The 27,711-nt window shown below is 41.8% G+C and overlaps 1 protein-coding gene across 2 annotated transcripts; it reads right to left on the bottom strand.

The window, feature by feature from the left end:
• Window positions 1-27,407, bottom strand: rwdd1 (RWD domain containing 1). 2 transcript variants are annotated; one of them, XM_028471371.1, is made up of 7 exons: window positions 27,209-27,405; window positions 25,495-25,560; window positions 23,916-24,046; window positions 17,829-17,972; window positions 8,496-8,628; window positions 8,355-8,417; window positions 1-401 (listed from the first exon to the last, which is right to left on the bottom strand). In XM_028471371.1, exons 1-7 carry the CDS (start codon window positions 27,279-27,281, stop codon window positions 289-291), a joined length of 723 nt encoding a protein of 240 aa, XP_028327172.1. In that variant the 5' UTR covers window positions 27,282-27,405; the 3' UTR covers window positions 1-288. The 2 variants fall into 2 exon arrangements, with proteins under 2 accessions (XP_028327172.1, XP_028327173.1); XM_028471372.1 differs by lacking the exon at window positions 17,829-17,972 and having other exon boundaries at window positions 27,209-27,407.
• Between the last annotated feature and the right edge of the window lie 304 nt (window positions 27,408-27,711).

Genomic DNA, 27,711 nt, shown 5'->3' on the forward strand with positions numbered 1-27,711 from the left:
TTCCACAAGAAATATTTGTATTCTTTATTGTCAAAAGTGCATCTGGCCATCAATGGTTCTGCTTTACATGAAAAGTAATAGACTTGTGGATCATCTAATATCTTTGGCCAGCAACGCCGCTCTGCTGCCCTCTTCAGGACAAACATGGACCTCATAAACAGGAGACGCAGGGAGAGGCGAGTAGAATTGGCCACAATCCAAACCATGAAAACAGATCTTCTTATTGTCCCTGATGAGCATCTAGAGGGTGTTCCTTTCAATCCTCACTAGGTATGAGCTGCTTCTGACTCAGTCCTCATCACTGCCCATTTCTAAAAGGTCAAAGTCCGGGTCATTCTCATCCAAATCCAAGTCTTCAATGTCCTGGAAGAGGGACTCGTCAACTTCAACGTTGTTTCCAGCTGCAGGATTAGAAAGCAATGTAAAGTCTGCTTAAACAAAAAAAAAAAATTTCCAGAACCAGAGAAACATCAATATCATAATTACTGTAAAGCTCACATACTTAAGAGTAGGGGTGGGCGATATGGGAAAAATATCATATCACGATTTTTTCTTTGTGAAATCACGATCACAATTTTTTTCATTCAAATAATTTTGACTATCTTAAAGTTATTTACCAATAAAATAAACCAAATCACCTACTTGTGGCATTAGCAACACTTGCTGCATAACAAGGCAGCATATCAGTCGAGTGATTTATATTTGTTATTGAGGTAACACACTCATATTAATAAAATCCTACTTTAAGCAGAGTTTGAATGCCTCATTTCACAGTTTGGACAATTATATCCTTAAAGATAAAACGTTACTGCTTTGGTTACATTAGGTCTGGGTGATATGGACCAATATTCATATCTCTATATTTTTCCTCAAAATGGCAATAGGTGATATAAACTCCATTTATTTTATTTTTTTCAATAGTTTTACAAGAAAAACAATAATGGGTAAAAGTCAGTGGAGAAAAATGCCACAAAGATCCTTTTATTAATCACTAGCAGCTCAATATCAACATTTTGTATCACTTTTGACTTGACTAGCGGAGCGTACTTCTGTCCCGTTTAAGCGCTTAATAATCTGTAATGTCTGTAATGCTGACATGCTGACTAGCAAATGGTGTGATTTGGCAGAGAAAAAAAACCATTGGATGTGCTGTGTATGGACCACAGACATATGACACAGACACGGCACTGCAAGGGTTAAAATGTGAACTACAGACGGTTCTATGATCTCCGTGATTTGGGAGATCATCGTCATGTTGTAATCCTTAACGATCTAATATCGTCAGATCACACACCCTTACTTAAGAGTCCAGTGTTCAAAGCTTTAAAGCTGCTAGAAATGATAATTTTTCATAAGATAAAGACAGAGTGTAGGCCTTATACAACAATGAATCAAACATAAGTTCCTCAACGATGTTATTACCCTCGGACTCTGCACTAAAATGCTTTTTATTTTTACCCTTCACCAATGAGCTTCTATTTTCACAGGCGTTTATTTATTTGTCTGTTGGCAGGATTACGTCAAAGTCGCTTACGGATTTTGACAAAATTTACACCAAAGATTGATTAATTGAAACTCATTCTGGATCAGTTTCAAAAATCTAAAAATTGACCAATCTTAATGAAATAATATCTAATCCTAAAAAAAAAAAAATCACTTTTCACTATGTTCATTGACTCGGACCACGTAGTGGTAACGACCCACGCCCCATCATTGCCAAATTTGAGCACTTTGAACAGAAAATCCAGGTTAATAGAAAAACGGCGAGAACTTAAAAGCACACAGTTTGGCACGAATGATCAACTTTCTCGAGACATAAACAAACGTCGGAAAATCCTGTATCCTATGTTTAAGGAAAACCGACAAAAAGGCAGAGATTGAACAATGGTCGTAGATAAGCTTTATGTAGACGGCCAACTGTTTAGGGATCATCACCCCCTGGCTCTACTAAGAAAAACAAAACATTTTTATGGTGAAGTTACGGTAGCATTATTTAAAGGGTAAAAAATAAATAAACAATAAAAAAAAAATTCCCCATTTAAATTCATATCTCACACTATTAAAAAAAGATAAAAAACAATAATAATTAAAAAGGAAAAATATATTAAAATTAGCTAATTAAAAATGACAAAAATATATATAAATACATAATATACTGTATATACTGTATATGCATATAAATATATATGTATGTATACTATATGCATATGTGGATATGCATGTATGTGTATATATATTTGTAGAGATGTTGGTAAACATGTTTAGGCACGTACAGTCTCACAGGACACTCTCTACCCACATGTCAACTTTCTTCTCCAACCCCTTTCCTTTTTTTCCTATCACATCCAATTAACATCCACAACACCACGCCCCTCCTACACCTCATACAATAACCCCTTGCTTGTCTTATTCTTTTGATACTGGTTGCTGTTTGTATGTTTGTGCTTTTCACTAACCTTTTCGCTCCAGCCCCCTAACCTGTGGTGTTATCACAGAAGTATTTCTCCTTTTTTTCTTTCTTACATCCAAGTTCCTCACAACATGACTGTGCACAAATGCTCACATATTCTCGGTCCTGCTGACATCTTTTTGGACTACACCTCTCCTTTCCAATGTCTCAGTTTACAGTAACATCCTGGAATGTGCGTGGCATTCGCTTGCAGGCTAAAAAGATTATGATATTTGACTAGGTATCAAGATTAAATGCAGACATTGTCTTCTTCCAAGAAATATACTTACTTATGGGTCTATTCTCCCATCTGGACTTAAGCGTTTTTTAGCGCGACTGCAGTTACGCGCATCTCTCGTATGAGTATCCTCCAGTACAGGCTGCTGACACCCCCGCCGCCCGTGAGGTAGACCAAAAGCGCAAATGTGTGAATGAAGGCGGGCTGAAGGAAAGGAGGCGGTGATGTCATTTTTTTGGGCTGTCTAGAAATCACGGAATATGGAGTTTTCCCATCGCCTGTAAATGTCATTGAAATCCGTGAAAATGATAAAATTCACTTTTAATTTGAAACACCTTCATTGATAAACAATATAACAGGTTGATTTGATCAAATCATTGATCAGATTATTGCAGTGTGACTGAGTCACAGTTAAAATATCTCTCCATCATCACCATCATCATCGCTGTAAAGCGTGACCGAGTTAGATGCGCTGAGATATGAGGAAATGACTCGGCCGCACAGTGTCCTGCTTTAATACAGAGGGATGCTTGCAGTGAAACAAAACTATTGGCTTCCATAATAATAAAATAGTTGAATCACTGTGACCAACGTGGACAGAAGTCTGCATCTGTCAGAGTTTTAATTAATCCCCAAGCAGCAGCTGAATGATCACAGCTGCTGCTGCGCGATGCACAAGTCCTTCAAATGTAACTAAGTCCATATTTCTGGTGCAATATAATGTTTCACCTTATCGGGGCGCTGCACTTAGAAGTGCGTAAGAGGAAAAGGACTTACGCACACCGGAGAATGCGCGTAAAGCCAGATTTGAATGGGAACACCCACATTTCAGGGCTGTTCCACCCACAGTGCGTAACTGGGATGGAGGCGCGCAGCAACTGACTTAAGTACAGGGGGAGAATAGCACACAGCCAAAAACAGCATCTGGGGAGGCCTCCGTGGGGCTGGGGCCACCTCTCGGTGGACAGCGTTATATCATGGGGCCGTGCGGGCCTCTGCTGGTCCTGCTGCCGGGGCTAGTTTCTCTGCTGTGCAGTTGCTCCCTGTTGCAGTGGGGGAGGCCGCTTGGGGCCGGCATGCGGCGGGGGTCACCCCATGACAGCTGGGGGGTGTGGCTGGTGCCCCGCTGTGCCTGGGGAGTGGGGGGTGTTGCTGTGCTCCACGTGGTGGGTTTCCGGAGAGAGAAAAAAAAAAAAAAGGGAATAGAAAAAGGAACATCCTGGTTCCATTGCTACAGAAGTTAATAAGGTATGTACATTTTAATTTGTTTTTTGGTTGTTGTTGCTATTGTTATTGTTTTGTTTTTTATTGAAAAATAAAAGAAAGTTTTGATTTTCTAAAGGTCTGATGGTTTAACTGATCATGATGTATGCTAGTGACTGACATGTGAATCCTGGCCATGACTTTGTTGATGTTTATGAATAGACACTGGTCTGGTTTTTGACTTAACGGGAAAAATATGAGGAAGAATGCCATCTTTTTCGGGATGATGTTGGCAAAAAGAAAAAGGACTCAGCCATTATTATGTACTTTATATGGAGATTCTATGTTGAGCTGTTTCAATAAAAATAAAATAAAAACAAAAATATCCATGGACGTAAGGTCCCTCACTAGCCCAGGATGAGCCCATTAGTCTGTGTTTAATGTTAATTACTGATATGTTCTAGCACGGAGACGGGCAACTGTTATCACATGGAGCGGAACCACAAAAATGTGATTGTATCTGATCTGAGGGTCACATGATCAACATTAATGTCAGCATTAGAATAATTACCAATCTGAGCATTAACACAGGAAGCAACAAAGTTTGTATTTTTGTTGACATTTTGTGTTTGTTGCCATTTTAGATATTTTTCTCTGATTTTGTGCATTTTTGTTGTTTTTTTGTATTTATTTCTGCTATTCTATGTATTTTAGTTGCCGTTAAGTGTGTTTTCATTTTTGTATTGAATATTTTTGTATTCATCTTGTGTGTTTTTGGAGTACTTTTGATGTCATTTTGTGTATTTTTCTGTACTTAGGTGTGTTTTTGGAGTCTTTAGTACAGCTACTTTGGGGGCTGCTCAAAATATGACCACATATGGCCCTGGGGCCGACAGTTTCCCATGTGTGTTCTATCAGCCGTGGGAATCTCAAGATGGCGCCGCGGATGGCTGCTGTGGTGTGTTGGTGCGCACTTTTTTGCCTTGTTTTTGTTGTAAAATCCGCAACTGGCTGCTCTTATTCCAGAAAAGAGCTCTTGAACATCAGGGCAACAATCCCCAAAGATTTATTTCCCACTTTCATCGCTTCCTCTGTGGATTTACTGGACATTTTACTCAAATGTGCGCTCACCTTTGCTCACGCAGTGAAGCGCCGGAGGAGAGGAAAAAGAGCTGGTGTGCTTGTGCGCCTCCGCCAGCGCGGCCGACGCACACCAATACCGGGGATATTCCTCTCTAACGTGCGCTCACTGTGTAACAAAGTGGATGAACTCCAGCTGCTGTTGGGTAGAAACAGAGACTTCTCCTCATCTTCTGTTCTGTGCTTCACGGAAACGTGGCTGTGTGGAGCGGTACCGGACTCTGCGCTGCAGTTGGCCGGCTTCCAACTTCACAGAGCGGACCGAGACGCGGAGCGCACCGGGAAGAGGAAAGGTGGAGGAATTTGCTTTTATGTGAACAGCAACTGGTGTAACGACGTGACAGTGATCCTTCAGCACTGCTCTCCTCACCTGGAAACCTTTATTATCAACAGCAAACCCTTCTATTCTCCCCGTGAGTTCGCTTCATTCATCCTGGTTGGTGTGTACATCCCACCGTCAGCTGATGTGCGCGAGGCACAGCGCACACTCGCCAACCAGATCCTGTGCATGGAGCGGACCTACCCGGACACTTTTATCATTGTGCTTGGTGACTTTAATAAAGGGGACCTCTCACACCAGCTCCCCAAATATAGACAATTAATTGAATGTCCGACCAGAGAGGAGAAGACACTGGATCACTGTTACACCACACTAAGCAGTGCTTATCACGCCGTTTCCCGTGCTGCACTGGGCCTATCGGACCGTTTGATGGTCCACCTGATTCCTTCATACAGACAGAGGCTGAAGCTCTGTAAACCTGTGGTGAAGGAATCTAAACAGTGGACCAGTGAAGCAGTAAAGAAACTCCAGGAGTGTTTGGTCTGTACTGACTGGGATGTTTTCAGGTCTGCGAACAGTTCTCTGGATGAGTTTACAGACGCTGTGACGTCCTACATCAGCTTCTGTGAGGACAGCTGCATTCCATCAAAGACCAGGGTGAGTTATAACAATGACAAACCCTGGTTCACAGCTAAGCTCAGAGGGCTGAGGGAAGACAAAGAGGTCGCTTTCAGGAGTGGAGACAGAGCCAGGTACAGAGAGTCAAAGTACAGGTTTGGAAAGGAGGTGAGAAAAGCCAATCGTTTGTACTCAGAGAAGCTACAACATCAGTTCTCTGCGAATGACTCGGCTTCCGTCTGGAGAGGGCTCAGGCAAATTACAAACTACAAGCCCAGAGCCCCTGCTGCTGCTAACGACCTCTGCCTGGCCAACAGTCTGAATAACTTCTATTGTAGATTTGACAGACAATGGGACAGACCTGACTCCAACCCCCCTCACACCTCTGACCAGCCTCACTCCAACACCTTCACCCCCCACATCAAAGCTACAGTCTCACCACAGCTGCTTACAGAGGCTCTCTCCCCTATCCTCCCCCCCTCCCACAGAGACACCTTTCTCCATCAAAGAGAGAGATGTAAATAGACTTTTCAGGAGACAAAACCCCCGTAAGGCTTGTGGACCGGACTCTGTCTCTCCTTCCAACTTAAAGCACTGTGCTGATCAGCTGTCTCCAGTGTTCACAGACATTTTTAACACCTCACTGGAGACATGCACCGTACCAGCCTGTTTTAAGGCCTCCACCATCGTTCCTGTTCCCAAAAAGCTGAGGATCAAAGGACTTAATAACTACAGACCCGTCGCTCTGACATCTGTGGTCATGAAGTCCTTTGAACGCCTCATGCTCTCCCACATCAAGGACATCACCGACCCCCACCTGGACCCCCTGCAGTTTGCCTATAGATCCAACAGGTCTGTAGACAATGCTGTAAACCTGGCTCTCCACTTCATCCTCCAGCACCTGGACTCCCCAGGCTCCTACGCCAGGATCCTGTTTGTGGACTTCAGCTCTGCTTTCAACACTATAATCCCAGCTCTCCTTCAGGACAAGCTTTCCCAGCTGAACGTGCCAGACTCCACCTGCAAGTGGATCACAGACTTCCTGTCTGACAGGAAGCAGCACGTGAAGCTGGGAAAAACCATCTCTGCTCCCCGGACCATCAGCACTGGATCTCCTCAGGGCTGTGTTCTTTCTCATCTGCTCTTCTCCCTGTACACCAACAGCTGCACCTCCTCTCACCAGTCGGTCAAACTCCTGAAGTTTGCAGACGACACGACCATCATCGGTCTCATCTCTGATGGAGACGAGTCTGACAACAGGTGGGAGACAGACCGGCTGGTGTCCTGGTGCAGCCAGAACAACCTGGAGCTCAACGCTTTAAAGACAGTGGAGATGATAGCAGACTTCAGGAAGAACCCAGCCCCCCTCACCCCCCTCACCCTGGGAGACTCTACAGTGAGCTCTGTGGAGTACTTCTGCTTCCTGGGGACCATCATCACTCAGGACCTCAAGTGGGAGCTGAACATCAGCTCCCTTATCAAAAAAGCTCAGCAGAGGATGTACTTCCTGCGGCAGCTGAAGAAGTTCAGTCTGCCAACAAAGATGATGGTGAACTTCTACAGCTCCATCATCCAGTCCATCCTCTGCTCCTCCATCACCATCTGGTACGCTGCAGCTACGTCCAAGGACAAGGCCAGACTGCAGCGTATCATCCACTCTGCAGGTAAGGTCATCGGCTGCAATCTGCCCTCCCTTCAGGACCTGTACGCCTCCAGGATTTTGAGGCGTGCAGGAAAGATTGTGGCCGACCCCTCCCACCCCCGTCATAAACTGTTTCAATCTCTCCCTTCTGGAAGGAGGTTTCGGTCCATCAGGACCAGAACCTCCAGACACAAAAACAGCTTCTTTCCCTCTGCCACTATCCACATGAACACACCCCCAGTCACCCACTGAACCCCCCCCACCCGATCACCACCTCCATGATGACATTATCTGCTGCACTGTATATATATATATATATATATATATATATATATATATATATATATATTTATATTTATCCTATTTATCCTTTATTCTCTATCTATCCTTTATTTATCCCTCATCCTTTATATTTATCATTATTATTATTATTATTGTTGCTGGGTTGTTCTTTATTTTTTTATTTTTTTTTGTTGTTTGTTTTTGTGCACCAACTACCAAGACAAATTCCTTGTACTGTACATGGCCATTAAAAACATTTCTGATTCTGATTCTGAAACTGGGAGTTAGACAAGCTGCAATGATTCTAGCTGAGACATTATCGATATGCATGTGTGAAAATGACTGTGTGGTAGCTTATATAATGACACAAAAAAGCATTTAAAAGAAACTCTTGGAGCAAATCAGCCAGTGCCATGCCTAAGGTTATTTACTGTATAACTTAAATCTTTTTTAACAGGCAAAAAAAAAAAAGCTAATTTAAATATTTGGAATGATTTCTCACCGTCTTCAAGGAACTGAATGTCTGATGTGTCCAGATTGTGGTCAGTCTCAAACAGCTGTTTACCTGCAAGACAAAGTGTCAGTCTTTAGTGAACAGGATGTACCACATTCCAAAGTCTCAGTCTGGACCTTTGAGGTTTACCCGTGAGTTTGAGTTTCCCTGCCTGCTCCTCTTCTTTCTGTTTCTTCCTCCTCAGCTCAGCCATCTCCACCTCAAACTTTGCTTTCCACACCAAGAAGTTTTCGATGGTCACCACCGTGCCCTGGAACGCAACCTTCAAAACACACACAGCAAGAGTCATGACATTTTAGTCCATCAGCTAAAAATAAAGGGCCTCTCATTTGCTGTGATTATCGAAAATCGACAAAAAAATGCCGCAATACCTTCCTGAAACAAAAATGGAAATACAGTATTTGTGTACTTTTTTTTTTACTTTTCAAACCAAGTCAAGCAAAAATTGCATTTTGCACTTACTCACAATATGTCTTGGTAAATGACTAGTGAGAGAGACAAAAATATCAATTGTCCTGCAAAATCTGATGTGATATGAGACGATATGATGGACTTCACTTATGGTGGGGTGGATGTCGGTGGGGGGCCTTGGGGTTGGGGGTTGGGGGCGGTGGCGGAGTGCGCTGGCTCCTCGGCTTCTAGGTGCTTTCTCGGGTGTGTATGTGGGGGCGGTGGCTGCCTCTTGGCTTGGTGTCTTGGGGGCTGCTCGGCCGGGGGGGGGTTGCCTGGGCTCGCTGGCCCCTCTCTTTCTGCTATTCTGGCTGCGTCCTCGAATCCGGGGCAGCGCTTGGGTTTACAGTGGGAGTTTCTTGCACATACATCGGTCAACGATGCACAAGCATGCCTTGGACTGTGGGATAAAACTTGTAGTGGGCTTAACTTTAGACACGTTGATCCCAAATACCTGTTTCAGGTATTACCACTCACTCCTTCCCTCTGCCCACAGCCACCACCATTATAGTTAAGCCTCACGCCTACAACTTCACATCTCACTTTACAGTAATCAACTCTTCCCCACCCTTCCATTTCTCTTCGTTGAATCGCTCCTCCCTGCTCTCTTCCCCCTTCACCTCCCCTCCATCCCCTCACCTAGGTGTAACACTGCCCTCTCTTTTTATATTCTCCCTTTAATAAAGTGTTTCTTACCCTTCCTTAGGGAGGGCTGGTGATGGTCACAATAATGCAATAAAATAATGCAATTTATTTCATTGCAATAACAAAAAAATAAAAAATAAAATGCATTGCTGTCTAAAAAAAAGATTGCACTTCTTGTAGTGTTGACCTTTGACAGCATGTGCAGACAAGTAAAAAAAAAATAAATAAATAAATAAAATAAAATGAAATGGAAATACAGTATCTCTATGACATGAACTACACCCTCCCCCACATGTTTTAGGACACTATCACACGTTTCCACAATTTTTCACTGTGAAACAGGTTGTCTAATGTTAGCTTTAGCAAGTGTAGCAAACGGCTGGACAGCAAACCTCACACTAAATCAAAAACTGAGAGAGTAAATGCAGTTGGGACTTCAAAAAGGCAGAACTGTGGCAATGTCCGATCTAAACTCTGAGTTAACCTCGTAGGAGATCCAAATGTGATGGAGACAGTTTTTCAACACAGTGGAGAATTTTAGGGCCGCTAAGAAAAGTCCGTCATCATCAGTCTTTCGAAACTGTGTGTTAGAAGTGCAATATTTTAATAATTGACTGATGTTTAAGTACATCTGATATTTATTCCTTAAAGATTGTCAGGTGTGTCATGGGAAATTACTAAATTTCACCCATTTGGTATAAAAAAACATTTTTGAAAACTAATTATAGTCTGCAAATATGCCATTGCGCTGCCATGAGCCCCTCCCCATCCCACAAGCACACAGACAGAGAGTGAGCTGCAGGTCAGAGAGGTGAGGAGACCCCTTCCAGCTCCAGTTTCCAGACTGTGGTCAGAAGACACAAGGGAGAGTAACTCCTGCTCCTGCTTACTTCATGTCAGTCACTACATGGGACTATATTCCTGGGATAACACCTGTCGCATTTATTTGCCAGTCACTCTCATTGCTTACAGCTTCTCCATAGACCTGCCCCGGACACACACGCTTCTTTCGTTAAAGGGGCCACGAAAGGAAGCGTGCAAAGTACACAATAAAAAAACAGATGATATTTTCTCGCTTTAAGCATTGCATGTGTACTTTGCTGCTTTTAACTTTTCATTAAATCCCTAAAGACCTATATTCTTTATTCAAAAATTATATAATTAATTATACTTAACGGCTATTAAGTCAACTGCCTAAATGTATTTATTGTTTTTTTTAATATTTAATTATATTTGTGTTGTCAAGAGATCTAAAAAAAAAAAACAATTAATTAATTATGCTCTGTAATCATGTAATTAATCTCATTAATTTATTTTTTATTCTCACCTGAAAATTTTGTTTCATTTAAATTAATTACAATATTGTGGCAGATCAAAACATCTTTAAAAGTAGCTTTATAAAGTCATTTATTGTTTTAAAAGACTGAACAGATGCAGTCGTAGCCATTTACATTCCACTGTATTTGAGACTAGTCCAGTGCATTATTTTCTGTTACGCCCCACTGAGGAAGAAGAAAATATTTCACGTGCCCCCACTCCGCCACGACTATAAATAATATAATAGAAATATAGCATAAGATTTAAAGTGCATCAATTTGCCTAAAATTAAAAAAAAAAAATCCTTATTTAAATTACTAAAATTTTCAGAATGAGAATCAGTTTTATTCGCCAAGTACAGTTTAAAAACAATACAAGAAATTTATCTTGGTGGATTGTGCAAAGAAGAAAAAAAACCATGTTATGGCAATTATTATATTCATCATCATATCGTCAAATGTGTGTTCATGTGTACAATTTGTCATGTTTTAATATATGATGACTGCATTAGTCTTTGCACTTTTGAACAGCTGAGTCATGTTAGATTAAACAGTACAGATTGTATTGTATCCACAGTGCAACTCACAGTCTCTGTCTGAAGGCCAAACTGAAACTCACATGCAGATATACACGCACACACACTATCAAAGACAGATAACAATGACACCAACCTTTCCTCCACTTTCACTGTTGGGAGCATCTGACCCCCTCCTTTTCTTTCTTTCAGGGTTGGGACTTTTTCTCATATCTGTATAAAGCTTAAACTGTGAAAACTGTTGGGCAGTCATGTATATCCTGAGCCGGACACAAGACCTTTTGAACCATCCTGCTTAGTACTTGGCCGCCTTTACTCCCAACAGGATGGGACACTTCTTCTTTTGTACTCTTTTTCATTTAGTTTATAATAAATGCTTTTTTTATAAAATCATCATGCTTCGACTGGACTCCATCATTCAACCAGAGCAATAAATCATGTCTCCAAATGAGGTCAACCGCAAATTTGCCGTGACAACCAGAAACACTATAATAATAATAATAATAATAATAATAATAACTAGAACTGCAAGCAGTTATGAAAGGGGGCCAAGCCTTCCCTCGCGACTCAGCCCACAGGTTTCGCCCATGGAAGTTTATCACAAAGGATGACGGGCTTGGGACAAGCGTCAGGGGTCAGGCCAACGTGCCATTTGCTGTGAACAGATGGATATGAAGTTTTGGGAGGTGATTTAAAATGTGAAATTTACAAGCCAAAATGCGTTTGGACCCATTATAGTGCCACCTAGTGGCGCACATTTTTGTATGGGTGATCTGTGTACTCTTATATATGTACCCTGTAAATTTCACATCCCTTACCATAATGCTTCAGCTGATATAAAGGTTTGTTTATTTATATGTTATGATGTAATAAGCCATGACTACTTTGACCAATCGTGAATACATTTGAGATATGGCCTCAGGAGGCACCCAAGATCATACCCACCAAATTTGGTAAAAATCGGTCTTGCCATTTAAGAGATAAAAATATTCCATTATTGCAGCGCCCCCTAGTGGTGTAATTTATTAAAATCTTGCTTATACCCTTACAGTCACATGCCAACCAAGGATCTCAGATTTGGTGTGAGCATTTTATTTGACTGAGATATGCAACAGTTATGCATTTTTATAGCTAGCTAGAAAAATTTACTCAGTAATTATTCGCGCATATTTTGAGCTAACAAAATTATTCTATCAACTTTAGATCAGGTCCAATTGAAGACTCTACGTGCCAAGTTTCATGCCGATTGGACAAAACCCCAAGGAGGACATCGAAAAAGTAGGTTTTCCAGTTTTTGCGATTTTGCTTCGAGAAAAGTTTTGGCGGAAATGGGCGTGGCCTAGCCCAGGTAATTCAGGGCTATTCAAGGAATCTGTGGATATGAAGGTTTTAAATTTGCAACAAACGGTGTGGGAGTTATTGGCCAAAATGCATTGACCTTTGTTATAGCGCCACCTGCTGGCGGACATATGTGAATTTTTGTGTCCAAGGTACGCGGGGTGATCTGGACCCAACCCCCAAAGGACATCGCCCTACCTTCTACGGTCTAGCCTGCAGTACCACTTTTACCGGGCGAAACATAATAAATATAAAAATATATATAACTAGAACTGCAAGCAGTTTTGAAAGGGGGCCAAGCCTTCCCGCCAAGCCTTCCCGCGCGACTCGGCCATACCCTCCAAATTTTGTAAAAATTGGTCGTGCCATTTAAAGAGATATAAATATTCGTTATTTGTAGCACCGCCTAGCGGCCTAGATCATTCAAATTTGGCGCATTTTTTCACAGTCACATGACAACTAAGGATCTCAGATTTGGTGTTGCTAGCATTTATTTTGACCGAGATATGCGCCAGTTCGTATTTTTATTGCTAGCTAGAAAATTTTACTTGTTATTAATTTGTGCATAATTTACCCGAACAAACTCATTTTGATAACTGTATATCACGTCCAACTGAAGACTCTACGTGCCAAGTTTCATGCTGATTGGACAAAACCCCAAGGAGGATTTTGAAAAAGTAGGTATTCCAGTTTTTGCGATTTTGCTCCGAGAAAAGTGTAGGCGGAAATGGGCGTGGCCAAGCCCAGGTAATTCAGGGCTATTCAAGGAATTTGTGGATATGAAGATTTTAAATTTGCAACAAACGGTGTGGGAGTTATTGGCCAAAATGCGTTGGCCTTTGTTATAGCGCCACCTGCTGGCGGATATTTGTAAATTTTTGTGTCCAAGCTCCCCTGGGGGTTTTGGACCCAACCACCAAAGGGCACCGCCCAACTAACACGGTTTAGCCTGCAGCACCACTTCTACCCAAGGAAACATAATAAATATAATCATAACTGGAACTGCAAGCAGTTATGAAAGGGGGCCAAGCCTTCCCGCGCGAGTCGGCCCCCAGGTTTCGCGGAGCCCGTGGAAGTAAGTCACAAAGGATGACGGGCTCCGGGCGAGCGTCAGGACACAGGCCAACGTGCCATTTGCTGTGAACAGGTGGATATGAAGTTTTGGAAGATGTGATTTAAAGTGTGAAAGTTACAGGCCAAAATGCATTTGCACCCATTATACCGCCACCTAGTGGTGCACTTTTTGGTATGGGTGATCTGTGTGCTCTTCTATAGTTACCCTGTAAATTTCACAGCCCTCAACATAATACTTCAGCTGAAATAAAGGTTTGTTGATTTATATGTTATGTAGTAATAAGCAGTGTTTGGAATAACGTCGTTTAAAATAACAGCGTTAGGTAACGGCGTTTGTTTTTAAGTAACGGGGTAATCTAACTAATTAATTTTTACGCCGTTACAACGCCGTTATCGTTACTGAACGTTAAATGCGGTGTGTTACATGCATTGATTAAATAAACTGTTATCCGAAAGCATCCCTGGCTTCTTACTCAATGTAGTGAGGAGGTGGGTTAAAAACAAGGTGAGCGATTATGATTGGCTAAGGCGACACACACACACACACACACACACACACACACACACACACACACACACACACACACACACACACACACACACACACACACACACACACACACACACACACACACACACACACACACACACACACACACACACACACAGCAGATTGGATGAAGCAGCAGAGATGGCGAGCGTGGAGCAGTCTGATGAAAAGTTGTCATTTTTAAGGTGACAATACAAACACTAATTTAAAATAATTGTGGTCAAAGGCAAGAACGTACATGTGAAGTGTACATTATGTCCAGGAAAGAAGACTTTGTCGACATCCGTAGTAAGCAACTCAAATTTAATGAAGCACCTCACGACACACGCATCTAAAAAACCTGAATTATTTGACATATAGCAACTTTTTTTTTTTTTTTTAACAGTAACGCAAATAGTTACTTTCCTTGGTAATGAGTTACTTTTATTATAGAGTAATTCAGTTACTAACGCAGTTACTTTTTGGAACAAGTAGTGAGTAACTATAACGAATTACTTTTTTAAAGTAACGTTCCCAACACTGGAAATAAGCCACGCCCACTTTGACCAATTGCGATTAACTTCGAGATACGGCCTAGCCCAGGTGATTCAGTGCTATTCAAGGAATCTTTGGATATGAAGGTTTTAAATTTGCAACAAATGGTGTGGGAGTTATTGGCCAAAACGCGTTGACCTTTGTTATAGCGCCACCTGTTGGCGGATATATGTGAATTTTTTTGGACCCAACCACCAAAGGGCACCACCCTACCTTGCACAGTTTAGCCTGCTGCACCACTTTTACCCAAGGAAACATAATAATAATAAAAATCCTTACGATTACAATAGGGTTCCTAGCACAGCTGGTCCTAGGAACGGTTCCCTGGCCGCGCGGGCTTGGCCCCCTAACAATACATATATAAATGATGGATATATAAATATATACAAGTGCTGTAGGTAATTTTGACCGACTTGAACCATTTGGTACTGAAAAATAAATTGAAATAAACTTAATAAATAATAATAATTGTAATAATTAGGGATGTAACGATTCACTCAACTCCCTATACGATTCGATTCACGATACTGGGTTCACGATACGATTCTCTCAGGATTTATTTTACAAAATGCAACTGTAAACAAATGATGACTGAAAAATATTCCTTAGAAAATACTGTACTATTTTCCAATTTTACTATTCAAAACAATGGAAATTAACTAAAAATAAATCTTGAATAAAATAAATAAAGGAAATAATACAAATGAAGAAGAAGCCTATTAATTTAAATTCTGGTTCTATAGTAAACAATGCAAATTGCATTTTAGTTATTTTTCTTTTTAAAAGTGCAACTAAAAATGTTTTTTGTGCCTTAACAATTGGAAAAAAACCAGTCATTGCATTGTATTTACGTCAGGTATTTGTTTGGACCAGCAGAGGGCGCTGGTAACCCAGGGGTCTGTTGGCATGCAAACATTCATGCAGTGAAGAAGAGATGCTACACACTAACAGACAGAGCTCATAGAAAAACGTGACTTTTACAGATATTCTTTCGGTGCTAAAGGGGTAAGGAATCATTTATGAACATGTTTAAGGCAGCCAGAAAGAAAGTAGTAGCAGATTCCGCCCGCCGCCAACACTTTTAAACAAGAGAACGATAAATATATAGCGCCCTCTGCTTTTAAAAAAAGTACTGAGATTAAATTTTCATAATATCGATGTGAACCGTGATACCTATGAATCGATTTTTAACTGCCTTACGATTAATCGATACATCCCTAGTAATAATAATTTCAAATTAACCAACAACATTAACTCAGGAGCACAGTATAAAACACTTTAACCTACAAAACAAAAATGAGCAAAACAATTTGTACTGATCGACAAAAAATTTGATCCTAACACAGATAGTTTGTCATGTCAAAACGTACATAAGCAAAATACAAACAGTATGTGTTGCTGTCAGTTGCTTAATCAAATTGTATTTTTGCAGCACTTCATCCAGCATGACAGAGACCATGTCTAATGCTGCAGGCAGTATCAGCTCCTCTGCTATGGTGTGTTATTTTACACTGAGCATTCTGGTATGCTACCTTATATCATATGATGCTAACGGTGCTCACTGGTTTACTGAAGTAGCATTCACAAAGCAGGATGATAGTTGGCAATATTTGGCATGTTTTTGCTGAAAAAACTCAAGCGTCTTATCAGCGTGATTGGGTGTAACGTCTTTAATTGACCCCCCGCTTCCTCCAGTGGGTGTTGCATGCTGAAAAGTTTGGGAACCCCTGCTCTATGGTCTCTAATAGATCCTGGATCTTCCTCTGGGTCTCCTTCCGGAAGGACGTGTCAGAATAACCGGAAAAATATTATCTCTGCTTTCATCTTCTTTTGAAGGTTATAATATGACTGGGTTATGAGTCATTCTCTAATTTCTTCACCATAAAGTTTTTCCACTCACACTTACATGATAACCCGAAGCCCACATGAAACATCCAAACAATCTAAATGGCTCCCACAAACACGTTGACCAATAGAAACACTTAAACCACAATAAAATTCAAATCATTGCATTTTGGTGCTGGAACTAAGATGCCCAACGCGATGTATGTTTATTCTTATTTGTACCTTTTAGAATGAACACAGGAGAGCAAAGCAAGCTGAAACTGATATAAGTCCACGCCAAGTCAGCTTTCAACACGTCAACACGTGGTGAAGACCCCAAGAACCAAACCTGCATGCGGAGAACAAGGAAAGGCCAGCCAGGCCTATCATAAACCAGAACCAGGGAAAACTTGCTGCCTCTGAACGATCTGTGAAAACCAGCTTTGGAATTAGCTTATGGACGTGGTGAAAGCCCAGAAAAGGACCTTTCAGACACACTCCAACAGTCCAGAACTACGCTTTGCTGCTTCAGACTCCTCTTGCCAGTCCGAACTACCTCAAGAGAAGAACCACAGACTTCAGAACCAAGATACTATCTGGATCTCGAAATTCTAACTGGGTCTAATGTAACTACAGCCACACGGTTCCACCTCCACACTGATCATATCATAGCTATCACACACACGCACGCACACACGGACGCGCGCGCGCACACCAAAATCGTTTATATAAATGCTTATACTTTCAGAATTTGCCTGTGATTAATAATACAATATAACATGGTTTGTTATGGAGAGTAGATAGTCTTGACAAGAGTTCACAACCCTGGATGTACTATTAAACTCTATCTTAAGTGGCACCTCTGAACAAAAATTTATTTAATATTAATACAAATTAATATTAAATGAATCAAGACACTTTGATTGGAATGACTGTATATTGTTAATAGAGCCTACAAAGTTTTTTTTTTTTTTTTCAAAGAAAAGATGTACCATAGTTGAAAAAAGGTTGAAAAACACTGCTTTAAGGTGTCTGCTTATATAAAAACAAATAGTGGTAAGAAGTAGAAGTTTGTGGACTGGGGCGCTGGGGGGCATTTAAGTCAAGGAAGGAGTTCAATGAACGATACATTAAGATTTAAAACATATCTCACCTACTGTAGTTTGTAAAAAGTTTTAAATAATTCACATCCTACTTTTTCCGCCTCCTCCGCCGCCTCCTCCTTCCGCCTCTTTTCTTCTTCTCTCCTGTTTTTCATGATGTCCACAATTTCATTGAGCTTCTCCTGGACAGCTGTCACCAGGGTAAAAATCATCACCATGCCCAAGTTCTCTTCTGCCTGCACAGATCACACAGCCATTCAACACTCAATCAATCAATCAATCTTTATTTTTATAGCGCCAAATCATAACCAATGGTATCTCAAGGCACTTTACAGTAGAGCAGTCTTAAGGACGGACTCTTCATTTTATGGATACACACATTTGCATATATACATATATACACATACATATGTATCCCACACCCAACATGAATTCATCATGGCGGCAAGGAAAACCTTCTGTTAAGCAGCAGGAACACTGAGCAGCAATAGGGACCATCTTTTTTTTTTTAATCAGATAAAGAGTGTAGGCTTCACAGATAAATAAATACAAGATATGTTTTACATTTTACATCTTCCATTGTTTTGCTGCAACTTTCAGTGAAAACAACAGAAATGCGTTGAAAAGTCACTTTGTGAGATTATTTGGGGCAAGCACAACAAATCCCAGTACGAATGAAGTAAACACACTTCTATACATACGTCTACAGAACTCCACATCCCATGATGTAATGCATTAAACTTTGACAATAAATGAGTGTTTACAGTGGAGATCAAAAGAAACTTTCAACCTTTTACATTTTCTAAGTAAATGATCTTTGATGTATTGAGCCATGAGGCCTACACTGTGTCTTTATCTCATTATCTGGCTTGGCCGGTCCTGGTGGGGGTCTTCCGGGGTGGGTGGTGCGGGCCGCGCTCTTGCATACCAGTGGGTGCGGCGTGGGGTGGCCCCTGCTTGGGTGGTCCCCAAAGTACCGCCGCATGCCGGTGTGGTGGTCTGGTTGGGCCCCTGGGGGTGGGTGGGGCGGCGGGGGGACTTTAGCAATAACTGAGGCGCATCGCGCTGGCGGTGTCAAAAAAGGGTGACCTGGGGCGCTCTGGGGGGCTGGGTCAGTGCGGTGTGCAGTATCCCCTCATTGCCAATGGCGGCCGGGGGTGTGGTCGTTGTCCTCGTGCTGCTCCCGGTGCTGCTTCTATTCCGGTCCCTGCTGGCTCTGGGCCTACTGGCCCGCCGGCTGCCCGTTTGTCGCGGCTCTGGCCGTCTGCTGGGCGTGGGCCTTGGTCCCTCTGCTTGGATCTCGGGTGGGGGGCTCTCTGGGCCCTCCCCTCGGGGGATTGGGGGCGGTGGCGGAGTGCGCTGGCTCCTCGGCTTCTAGGTGCTTTCTCGGGTGTGTATGTGGGGGGCGGTGGCTGCCTCTTGGCTTGGTGTCTTGGGGGCGTCTGGGGGGGCTGCACAGCCGGGGGGGGGGGTGGCTGGGCTCGCTGGCCCCCGCTCTTTCTGCTATTCTGGTTGCGTCCTCGAGTCCGGGGCAGCGCTTGTGATTACAGTGGCGGTGGTCTTGCACATACATCGGTCTACGATGCACAAGCATGACTTGGACTGTGGGATAAAACTTGTAGTGGGCTTAACTTTAGACACATTGATCCCAAATATCTGTTTCAGGTATTACCATTTACTCCTTCCCTCTGCCCACAGCCACCACCATTATAGTTAAGCCTCATGCCTACAACTTTGCATCTCACTTTACAGTAATCAACTCTTCCATTTCTCTTCCTTGAATCGCTCCTCCCTTCTCTCTTCCCCCTCCACCTCCCCCCCACCCAGGTGTAACACTGCCCTCTCTTTATATATTCTCCCTTTAATAAAGTGTTTCTTACCCTTCATCAGGGAGGGCTGTTGATGGTCGCAATTATGCAATAAAATAATGCAATTTAATTAATTGCAATAACAAAAAATAAATAAATACAATGCATTGCTGTCTAAAAAAAGATTGCACTTCTTGCAGTGTTGACCTTTGTGACCTTTGACAGCATGTGCAGACAAGTAAAAAAAACAAAACAAAAAAAAAAAAAGGAAAAGAGCGTAATCATTCATCTCCAAGACCTCTTCAAAATGACAGGTTCAGGACGTATAGGAATCTAACCCAAACATTCAATATAAAAAACATTTATTTTGTACAGCACTTAAAAGAAACTCGCATACTCAGTGCAAAACCGTCAACTCTTCCCTACCCATTCCAGTTCTTACCTTGACTTCCTCATCCTAATTCCCTTCCCTCTCACCTTTAGATGTGAGATTAGCTACTGATGCTACCATTAGCTAAGGAGAGAGAAGCAGGAATGAGTGAGATTATAGCGCTATGAAGTGATATTGTGAAGTATCTAGCAGCTCACAGCACCACATACTAACACAGAAGATATGTGGACCTGAGTGGATTATCAATAATGTCGCAATCCTGAGATAAAACCATCAACTAACCGGGCTAAACAGGTCATCTCTGCATGTCGGGAGGAAGAGGAAGTTATATCGGTGTGATTGACGGGGGGAGCAGATACAAAATACAGTAAGCAAAACATCCAACTTTGAGTTAAACAGCAAAATAATAATAATTTTACCATCAAAACCCTTGTCTCAGTGTTGTTGTTATTTTGAAGGAAACAATGTTCAGATGTTATAGTTTTCAATAAAGCAAAAAAAGAAAACTGCTTCAAAGTCACTGACAGATTTTTTCTTAGAAAAAGCCTATTTTCTCGCCACACAAAGCCATACCCCTGGGGCGAGCGCACACTGCTCGCGCCATGGGACAGAGTGATGACGGGGGACCCGCTGCATCCAACCCGGGAGGGCTAAAGTCCCCAGCCAAGTGTAAACAGAGGGCACCATCACCACCCTGCTTATTGTAGCAGGATTTAATTTCAGATGTTGCGCCCCTGGCCTTTGGCCGGGGTGCTGGAGTGATGAACACATCACTCAGATATGTGTGCATCCTTGTGGACATGCAGGAAGGGGCAACAGCTGAACATCCCGTTAACCATGTCTGTCTCTCCCGATCCTCGGAGGGCCTTGCCCTGGTAGAGGGGAGGATAGGTGGAAGCAGGTGCGCCGCAACAAGAGGCTCTACCGACGGCATTTGGAGAAGTCCAAGGCTCTCCATCGCCTCACAATCGAGGAATGAGGCGCTAGTCACCGTGAATTTTCCACTGAACGGGCGGTCTTGCCAGGAACGCGCCACCTCCACAAGCAGCTCAGGGAAGACAGGGAGTATCTGTCTCTGTCTTTGGAAAAGGGGAGCTTCTTCCCCTCATAATGGGACCTGGTGGTTTCAGTCACAATGGTAGGCCACGGAATGGCCAGCCGTGCCGCAGCGCGCTTGCACACCTCCACCGTGTCCAGGCTTGGAAGATGGGAGACAGGCATGGAGCCTACCTCTTGCTCCCGAGAGGCTGCGACGGCAGCGGAAAGCGCGCCCTAAGCCGGGGTGATAAAGACCTCATCCATCTCATCCAGAGCCAAACCAAGAGGGTCAGAAGAGTTCAGGAGGACGTCCTCTTCATGTGGGGAAACGGCAGCCAGGTTGAGCTGGGAGCCCCAGCTGGAACCCTGAGTAGCCACAGTGTCCATGGGCAGCGCCTCTTTTACACTCGCTACAGCGGGAGCACTGTGAGGAGGGAGGAAGGTGTCCAGCTCGGAAAGACTCCCTGGCGCACCAGCCTCCTGTGGAGGCTCCGTGCATTGAAGGCCGCTCAGTGCCGACATGAGCTAGGGGATTCGACCGTCAGTCGGGCATTATCCAAGCCCAGGCAGTCCGAGCAGACTGGGAGCTGTCAGCCTTACGGAGGTGAATAGAACAGCACTCACCGAGCAGAGCAAGGTAAGCGCTGTTTCCTTTCCTTCTCGACTTGGTGTGGTCCAGCAAAAAGTGTTAGTCTTGTCAGCGTCCGTCCACTGGAGGCCAAAGATCAGCCTGTCTAAACCTAGAAACACGAGATAGCTGAGAGGAGAAGAGGTGATTGAATTGAAGGTGTTCAGCTATTTTGTTTATTTTTATGTTGGACCAGTTATACACACAGATGCCATTGCCTCCATCTTCTAAGGCTGTGTGATCAGAATTAAGATGGTAATATTAATTCAGTAAATAATCAATTAATTAATTCCTTATATGCTTAATTCATTAATTAACTAATTGCTTAATTAATTCATCAGTCAATTAACAGACTGGCTGATTGATTGAATTTGTGAGAAATTGCCGACTGCCTTTATAAATCTCTGCTTTTATTTTGAATTCTGTTCTGGCACTGCATTACTGTAATATCGTCTATATACAGGCACTGCAAATGACTGGGTATTTCGGAGTGGAGTAACCGTAGTCTGGTGGAAGACAGTAAAATTAAACATGCTCTCTCACTAAAACACAAAGTGCATTTAAGATCTTGGTGAAGAGCAGCATCTCTGCTGGTTTAATCCCATCCAAGTAATAATATTTATAGCCACCAAGTACAGTCATGATAATGATCAGAGGATCTCTGAGAAACGCGCACTGACAAACTATGAAACTAGATTTTTGTCGCTGATGCTCAGCCATGTGTCTGACTGCTATGTGGTCTGTGTTAACTGACTACACTTAACTACAGTGTCAGTGTGACACAGAGACATAAATCACACTAACATGCTCTGTCTCAAACTCTGCTCAAAAAACGCTTTAGTGCTCTGATGTATGGAAATGCAGTCGCTTCGTGAGTCCGTGAACAAGTTGGCCCGGTGTTTGCTCACGTCTTTACAACATCCTGTTTTGGTCGGCTTTTTTCGATGAGAAAGTGTTTGGCTAAAAACCGAAAATGCACTTTTGGGCCATTTTCGGCTGAAAGTTTTTGGTGGCCAGAATTTCAGTGTATTACTATTTATTAGCCCTTAACATTGCTACACATCACAGCACCTGCATCATCCCGATTACCTCACAAAGCCTATTAATGAATACATTTAGATTCAGATGTTTAGAATCTTTTAGGAGTGCACCAATTGAAATTTTCTGGCCGATCACAGACCTGCTGATAGCGATTTTGGACGATCCAAATTCTTTTTTTATATATATATATATATGTATAACTGACAACATACACCTTGAATGTTCCTATCTTATTTTATTGTAAAACATTGAACAATACCGGTGAAGCAATACAAACTTGTTGTTTTAACTGCACATGAGGTAGTTATTTTAAATATGAATTAAAAGTTTAGAACATTGCTGTCCAAAATACTAAATTATATCACTTCCTTTGCAGACCTGTTTAGAGCTCTTTGCCAAAAAATAAAGTGCACTAAACTAAAAAATAAAGAAAATCACAGGGTTTTGGGTAGGTGATATAATAATAATCTACAGGACAAATTAACAAAACATTTTAAAGCACCAATAAATTGTCCTGAGTGTTAAGTTTTCTTGTAGAGCAAAAACTAAAAATATCAAAATGCAGCAGCTTTTTGGATATTTAAATGTTAAAATATCAATCTAAAAAAGAACAGCCAGGATAAAAGCTAAAAGTCAAACATTCTACAGAAATAATAAAATGTATCATGTAAAACATTTTCATAAATCAACGGGTAATGACAGAATGAACATGGCACAGGTTAGTTGTTTTCACACTTAGTGCAGTCATTTGTTCATTAGTGGAAGGTTTTCCTCCTCGTATTTTTGCTCTTTTCACTGATAAGCGCTCTCAGCAGACCACTGGCTCTGTGCTTCGCTAGCTTTAGCATTAGCTTGATTACTAGCTTCAAATGCTGCATCCTGAGCAGTGTGGCAGTTTTTTAAAAGGTGAATGAGGTGGCATTACAGGAATTACAAATTCCGATCCTTTGTTCTCTTTTTTTTTGTGTAATACTGCCGAACTGCCGACATGCTAAACTAACCATGCTCCGAGTGTTGTTGTTGTCATCATTCCATGTAGCAGAGGCATGCGTACGCACAAGCACACATGAGCTGGTGGGTGGGTCTGTCAGTCAGTTCACAGCATAAGGAGACAGTGGCTGACTTTATGACCAACTTTAAGACCTTTGCGGAGGTAGAAAAGATCGGTTTCATATGCAAGGATCGGCCGATTGCAGATCCCCCAAAATAAGGGAAATCGGCACCTATCACATCCTTAGTATCTATCTACAGTCACTCTATCCTACACCTTTACCTGCATTTCCAGTAACGTTAGGACCTCCTCCATGTCACAGTCCTCCAAGTTCTCCTGTGAGTGGATCTCCCACAGTGGGGCCTCATCTGGGTACTTCTCCACATAGGTGAACTTTAACGTAGCCTCAACAGCTGCAGAGAAGAGCCACCAAGACCTGATTAACAAACAGTTCTATACGGTGATGACATAATTCCCTCCTCAAAAGCAAAGCTTCTCAAACTTTTTGGATCCAGGGACTCCTTATGGGAAAAAACTTTTTCAAGGATCCCCTCATCAATTAATCAAGGAATTATATTTTCATAAGGAATGATCTATTCTTTGAAAGTTTCGACTGAAATATTTCAGATCTTTGGAGTAGAAATGAACTTAAAGAGTACCTGTTCTAGTCTGCATACAACATGTGTTTAATGTATTACCAGTAAACACCCTCATTTTTCAACCTTGCGTGAAAACGGGTGCAAATCTGAGTGCACATTGTGTCGTACGACAGGATTAACGTGGGACTTATGAAACATTAATATCTGACAAATGCCAGCGCACTAATGTTCGGGTGTTGATAAATGCTGCGGCTGAATTTGATCGTCATTAACATGTTACACCCTCAAATATTTCTGGTTCGGAGGCCTCGCCCACTAAGGTCAAACAAACATTTGCAAGGAAATAAACATTTCCGAGATGAAAATCGGCATTCTCACAGCTGAGGTGAAGAAAAGCATAGATGTTCTTTTCAGTAGTGTGAAAACTGGAATTTAAGGTGCTCATTTTAAATAGTCTGTGGAAGAGAATAACAGGCAGTGAACAGCGTTTTCGTATTGGAGCGAACTCAGGCTGAAATAAATTATCTCTAACTGCAAATTATGGTTTAAATGAAATATTACTCATCCACAGACAAAAAGCGTAAATCCCAGCTATTTGATAAAGACAATTCTTTACATCTAGATGAGTTAGCTGGCGAGCGTGAGCCCATGCACCCACGTCCTCCCCTCCCTGCGAGCACGTTGCACAGCTACCCAACCTCATATCAGGGCAAAGATCGTGGAGAGACAAACAGAAATATGTTGTTTGCTTATGCTTAAATGACAGCTGAGGCTTGTTTAATACTTTATTTTCAGACTCATTCAGATTTTCATGTCCTTCAGCACAAATCCACATACTCAGATTTGCGTACACGAGCTCAGACCAGATGTGAAATCTGATCGTAGCGTACGATCACGTCAGAATTGATTAATATTGACGTTTGTGTGAATTTCGTTGAACGCACTTCGTAAGCTCAGATCTGAACGTACGAACGGTTGAAAAATGAGGGCCAATGTGTGAACATTTATCAAAACATTTTTAAAGTACTTTTCTGCACAATTTTACATTCATTGTAGACCATCACACCTTACACTCGTACTCTACATGGAAAGGATGTTTGTGTTTTTGCTGCATTGGTCCCCACATGTATTTATACATTTTGTAACAATTCAACACAAATCAGTTGTTTTAAAAAATATACATATATATTTTCATGGACAACCAAACTGTGGCTCACTGACCCCCAGACTCAAGTTTGAGAAGCGCCGCTCATTGCACTTACTTTCTCCGTCCTCTCCCACATCAGATGTTACATTGATGGTGAAGCTGGTGGGGTCCTTTGAGAGCACTGCGCTCGCACACGCACACACACACACACACACACACACACACACACACACACACACACACACACACACACACACACACACACACACACACACACACACAGAGTTCAACTCATCAGAGGGTGATGCATAAAGCTGAGTAATCGGTTACCCCAGGGTAAGTCCAGTTGGACACGTTTTACTGAGCCATTTAGCATTAAACCTGTGCCACGCTCATTTGCAAAAAAGTTAATTCACTTCATATCCCACCCTCAAAACGCCTACATTCTACCATCAATGATCGAAGGAGCTCATGAATGGTTTTAGCCTCTAAACGAGCTGCTGACCAATGGGATTCTATGTTCCATCATGGCACAAATGACAACTTTTTTTACTGCTGATTTTAATGTTCTAATTGATTTTTAAACTGATGTTTTCTGTGTCACTGTTTAATCATGTAAAGCACACTGAATTGCCTTGTGTATGAAATGCGCTATACAAATACATTTGCCTTGTCTTGTACTCTAAGTAATTGAATGTAATGCATATGTGTACAGATTCATGTAAGGCAGAGTGAGTAATGGTGAGAACATTTCTGCCTCATATTTGTTTACAGCTTAAATGTTACTATTTTCTTATACATTGGTACATTTATTTTTATTTACTATAACTTGGGAAATGTGTAGTCAATGAAAAACACCTTTTTGTTTCCTACATGTATACATTGGTTAAAATTACAACGTAATTTCATTACATGAATCTTTTTAAATCCCAATGCAAATTATTTAAGAAAGTGTCCATACGGACAGCCCCGGTGCAATTGGTACAGTTACCGAAGTACAAGCACGTAGCGTCCTAGGGTTAGGTTATAGAAAGTGTCTGCAGGTATGTCACCGCCAACATGGGTTTCGTTAATGTTGGTTCGAATCTCTTGTTTGACAATTATTTTTTTTTCTTCTTCATTTTAACATATTTAACACGACAACTTACACCTTTAAAAATACATATCCAACAAAAATAAAGATTTTAGGGCTAGAGTTAGGGTTAGGGATACAGTTACAGATAGGGTTAGAGTTAGAAATAAAGTTAGGGTTAGAATTAGAGTTAGGGTTAGGGATACAGTTACAGTTAGGGTTAGGGGTAAGATAAAAGGGTAAGCGGGGTAGCTCAAAAAAATTACGAGCTAAAATACAAATGACGGAACTTTAAGTCACGTGGTGCACCTATCACGTGACCTAAACTGGCCAATGAGGGGCGCTGCGTATCCATAGAATGGGAGTCTACAGATATGTTTGACGTACCCGTAGCCACGGCCTAGGTTATAACCCAATATCGCAACATTTGGGTTAGTCTTAGTCACGTAACCTAAACTGGCCAAATAGGGGCGCTGCGTACGGATAGAATGTCGGTATATTGAACGTACGGACAGCCATTGTAATGATTTAATGTAAAACTGTGTCTTGGAGTAACCCGTATGTAACACCACAAGCCTGAGGGAACAGATTAGAATTAAAATTATGTTTGTCACATAACAATTTTTCTGCACAGAGCGTTTGGGTCCAGTTTGTTCTCACATCACTTTAACACAGTCCTGTACGTCTACAGGTGAATCAAATGCTAACTGTGAGCTAACTACACACAACGTGTGCTCGTCGCCCTCGGCGTTCAGACCTGTGAAGGAGTCTGGGTAGATGGACTCCAGCGCTTCCAGCTCATTTATCTGCTCCTCGGTGTAGTCAGTCATCTCTGTGTCGCTGGAGGATATCGCAAGTAAACATGGATCATCACAGCTAAGGCTAACACGGCTAACGCTCAATCCACGAGTCCGTGATCGATGATCTCTGGGTTCGTTTTCTTTCGTCTGCTGCATACCAAGTAAATACAGGGCCAATATCACCGATATCACTTCATTTTCAAATCTGTGGTTAATGTGTCATCAAACTGTTAACCTCTAAAATACTTTATTCTATTATTATTTTTATTATTATTATTATTTTCATCATTATCATTATTATTATTATTATTATTAAAGTAACTCGGAACATTAGAGCAGTAACAAGACATTTATTTCCACAAACAGTCTTATGTTTTTTTTTTTTTCTTAAATAAACAAATTGCTAAAGAATTATCATTTAAGAGCAAAATAAGGCAAAATCTTTTTTTAGGTAAAGTTG

Source organism: Gouania willdenowi, chromosome 16 (assembly GCF_900634775.1).
Source record: "Gouania willdenowi chromosome 16, fGouWil2.1, whole genome shotgun sequence".
NCBI lineage: Eukaryota > Metazoa > Chordata > Actinopteri > Blenniiformes > Gobiesocidae > Gouania > Gouania willdenowi.

Bases quoted from the DNA above. Each gene is read 5' to 3' on its own strand.
- rwdd1 (XM_028471371.1), bottom strand. From the start codon at position 27,281: ATGACTGACTACACCGAGGAGCAGATAAATGAGCTGGAAGCGCTGGAG. The intron at 24,047-25,494 runs GTAAGTGCAATG...TCTTCTCTGCAG, and splicing joins TGTGGGAGAGGACGGAGAAA to CTGTTGAGGCTACGTTAAAG. The intron at 17,973-23,915 runs GTAAAGGTGTAG...TGATCTGTGCAG, and splicing joins TAACGTTACTGGAAATGCAG to GCAGAAGAGAACTTGGGCAT.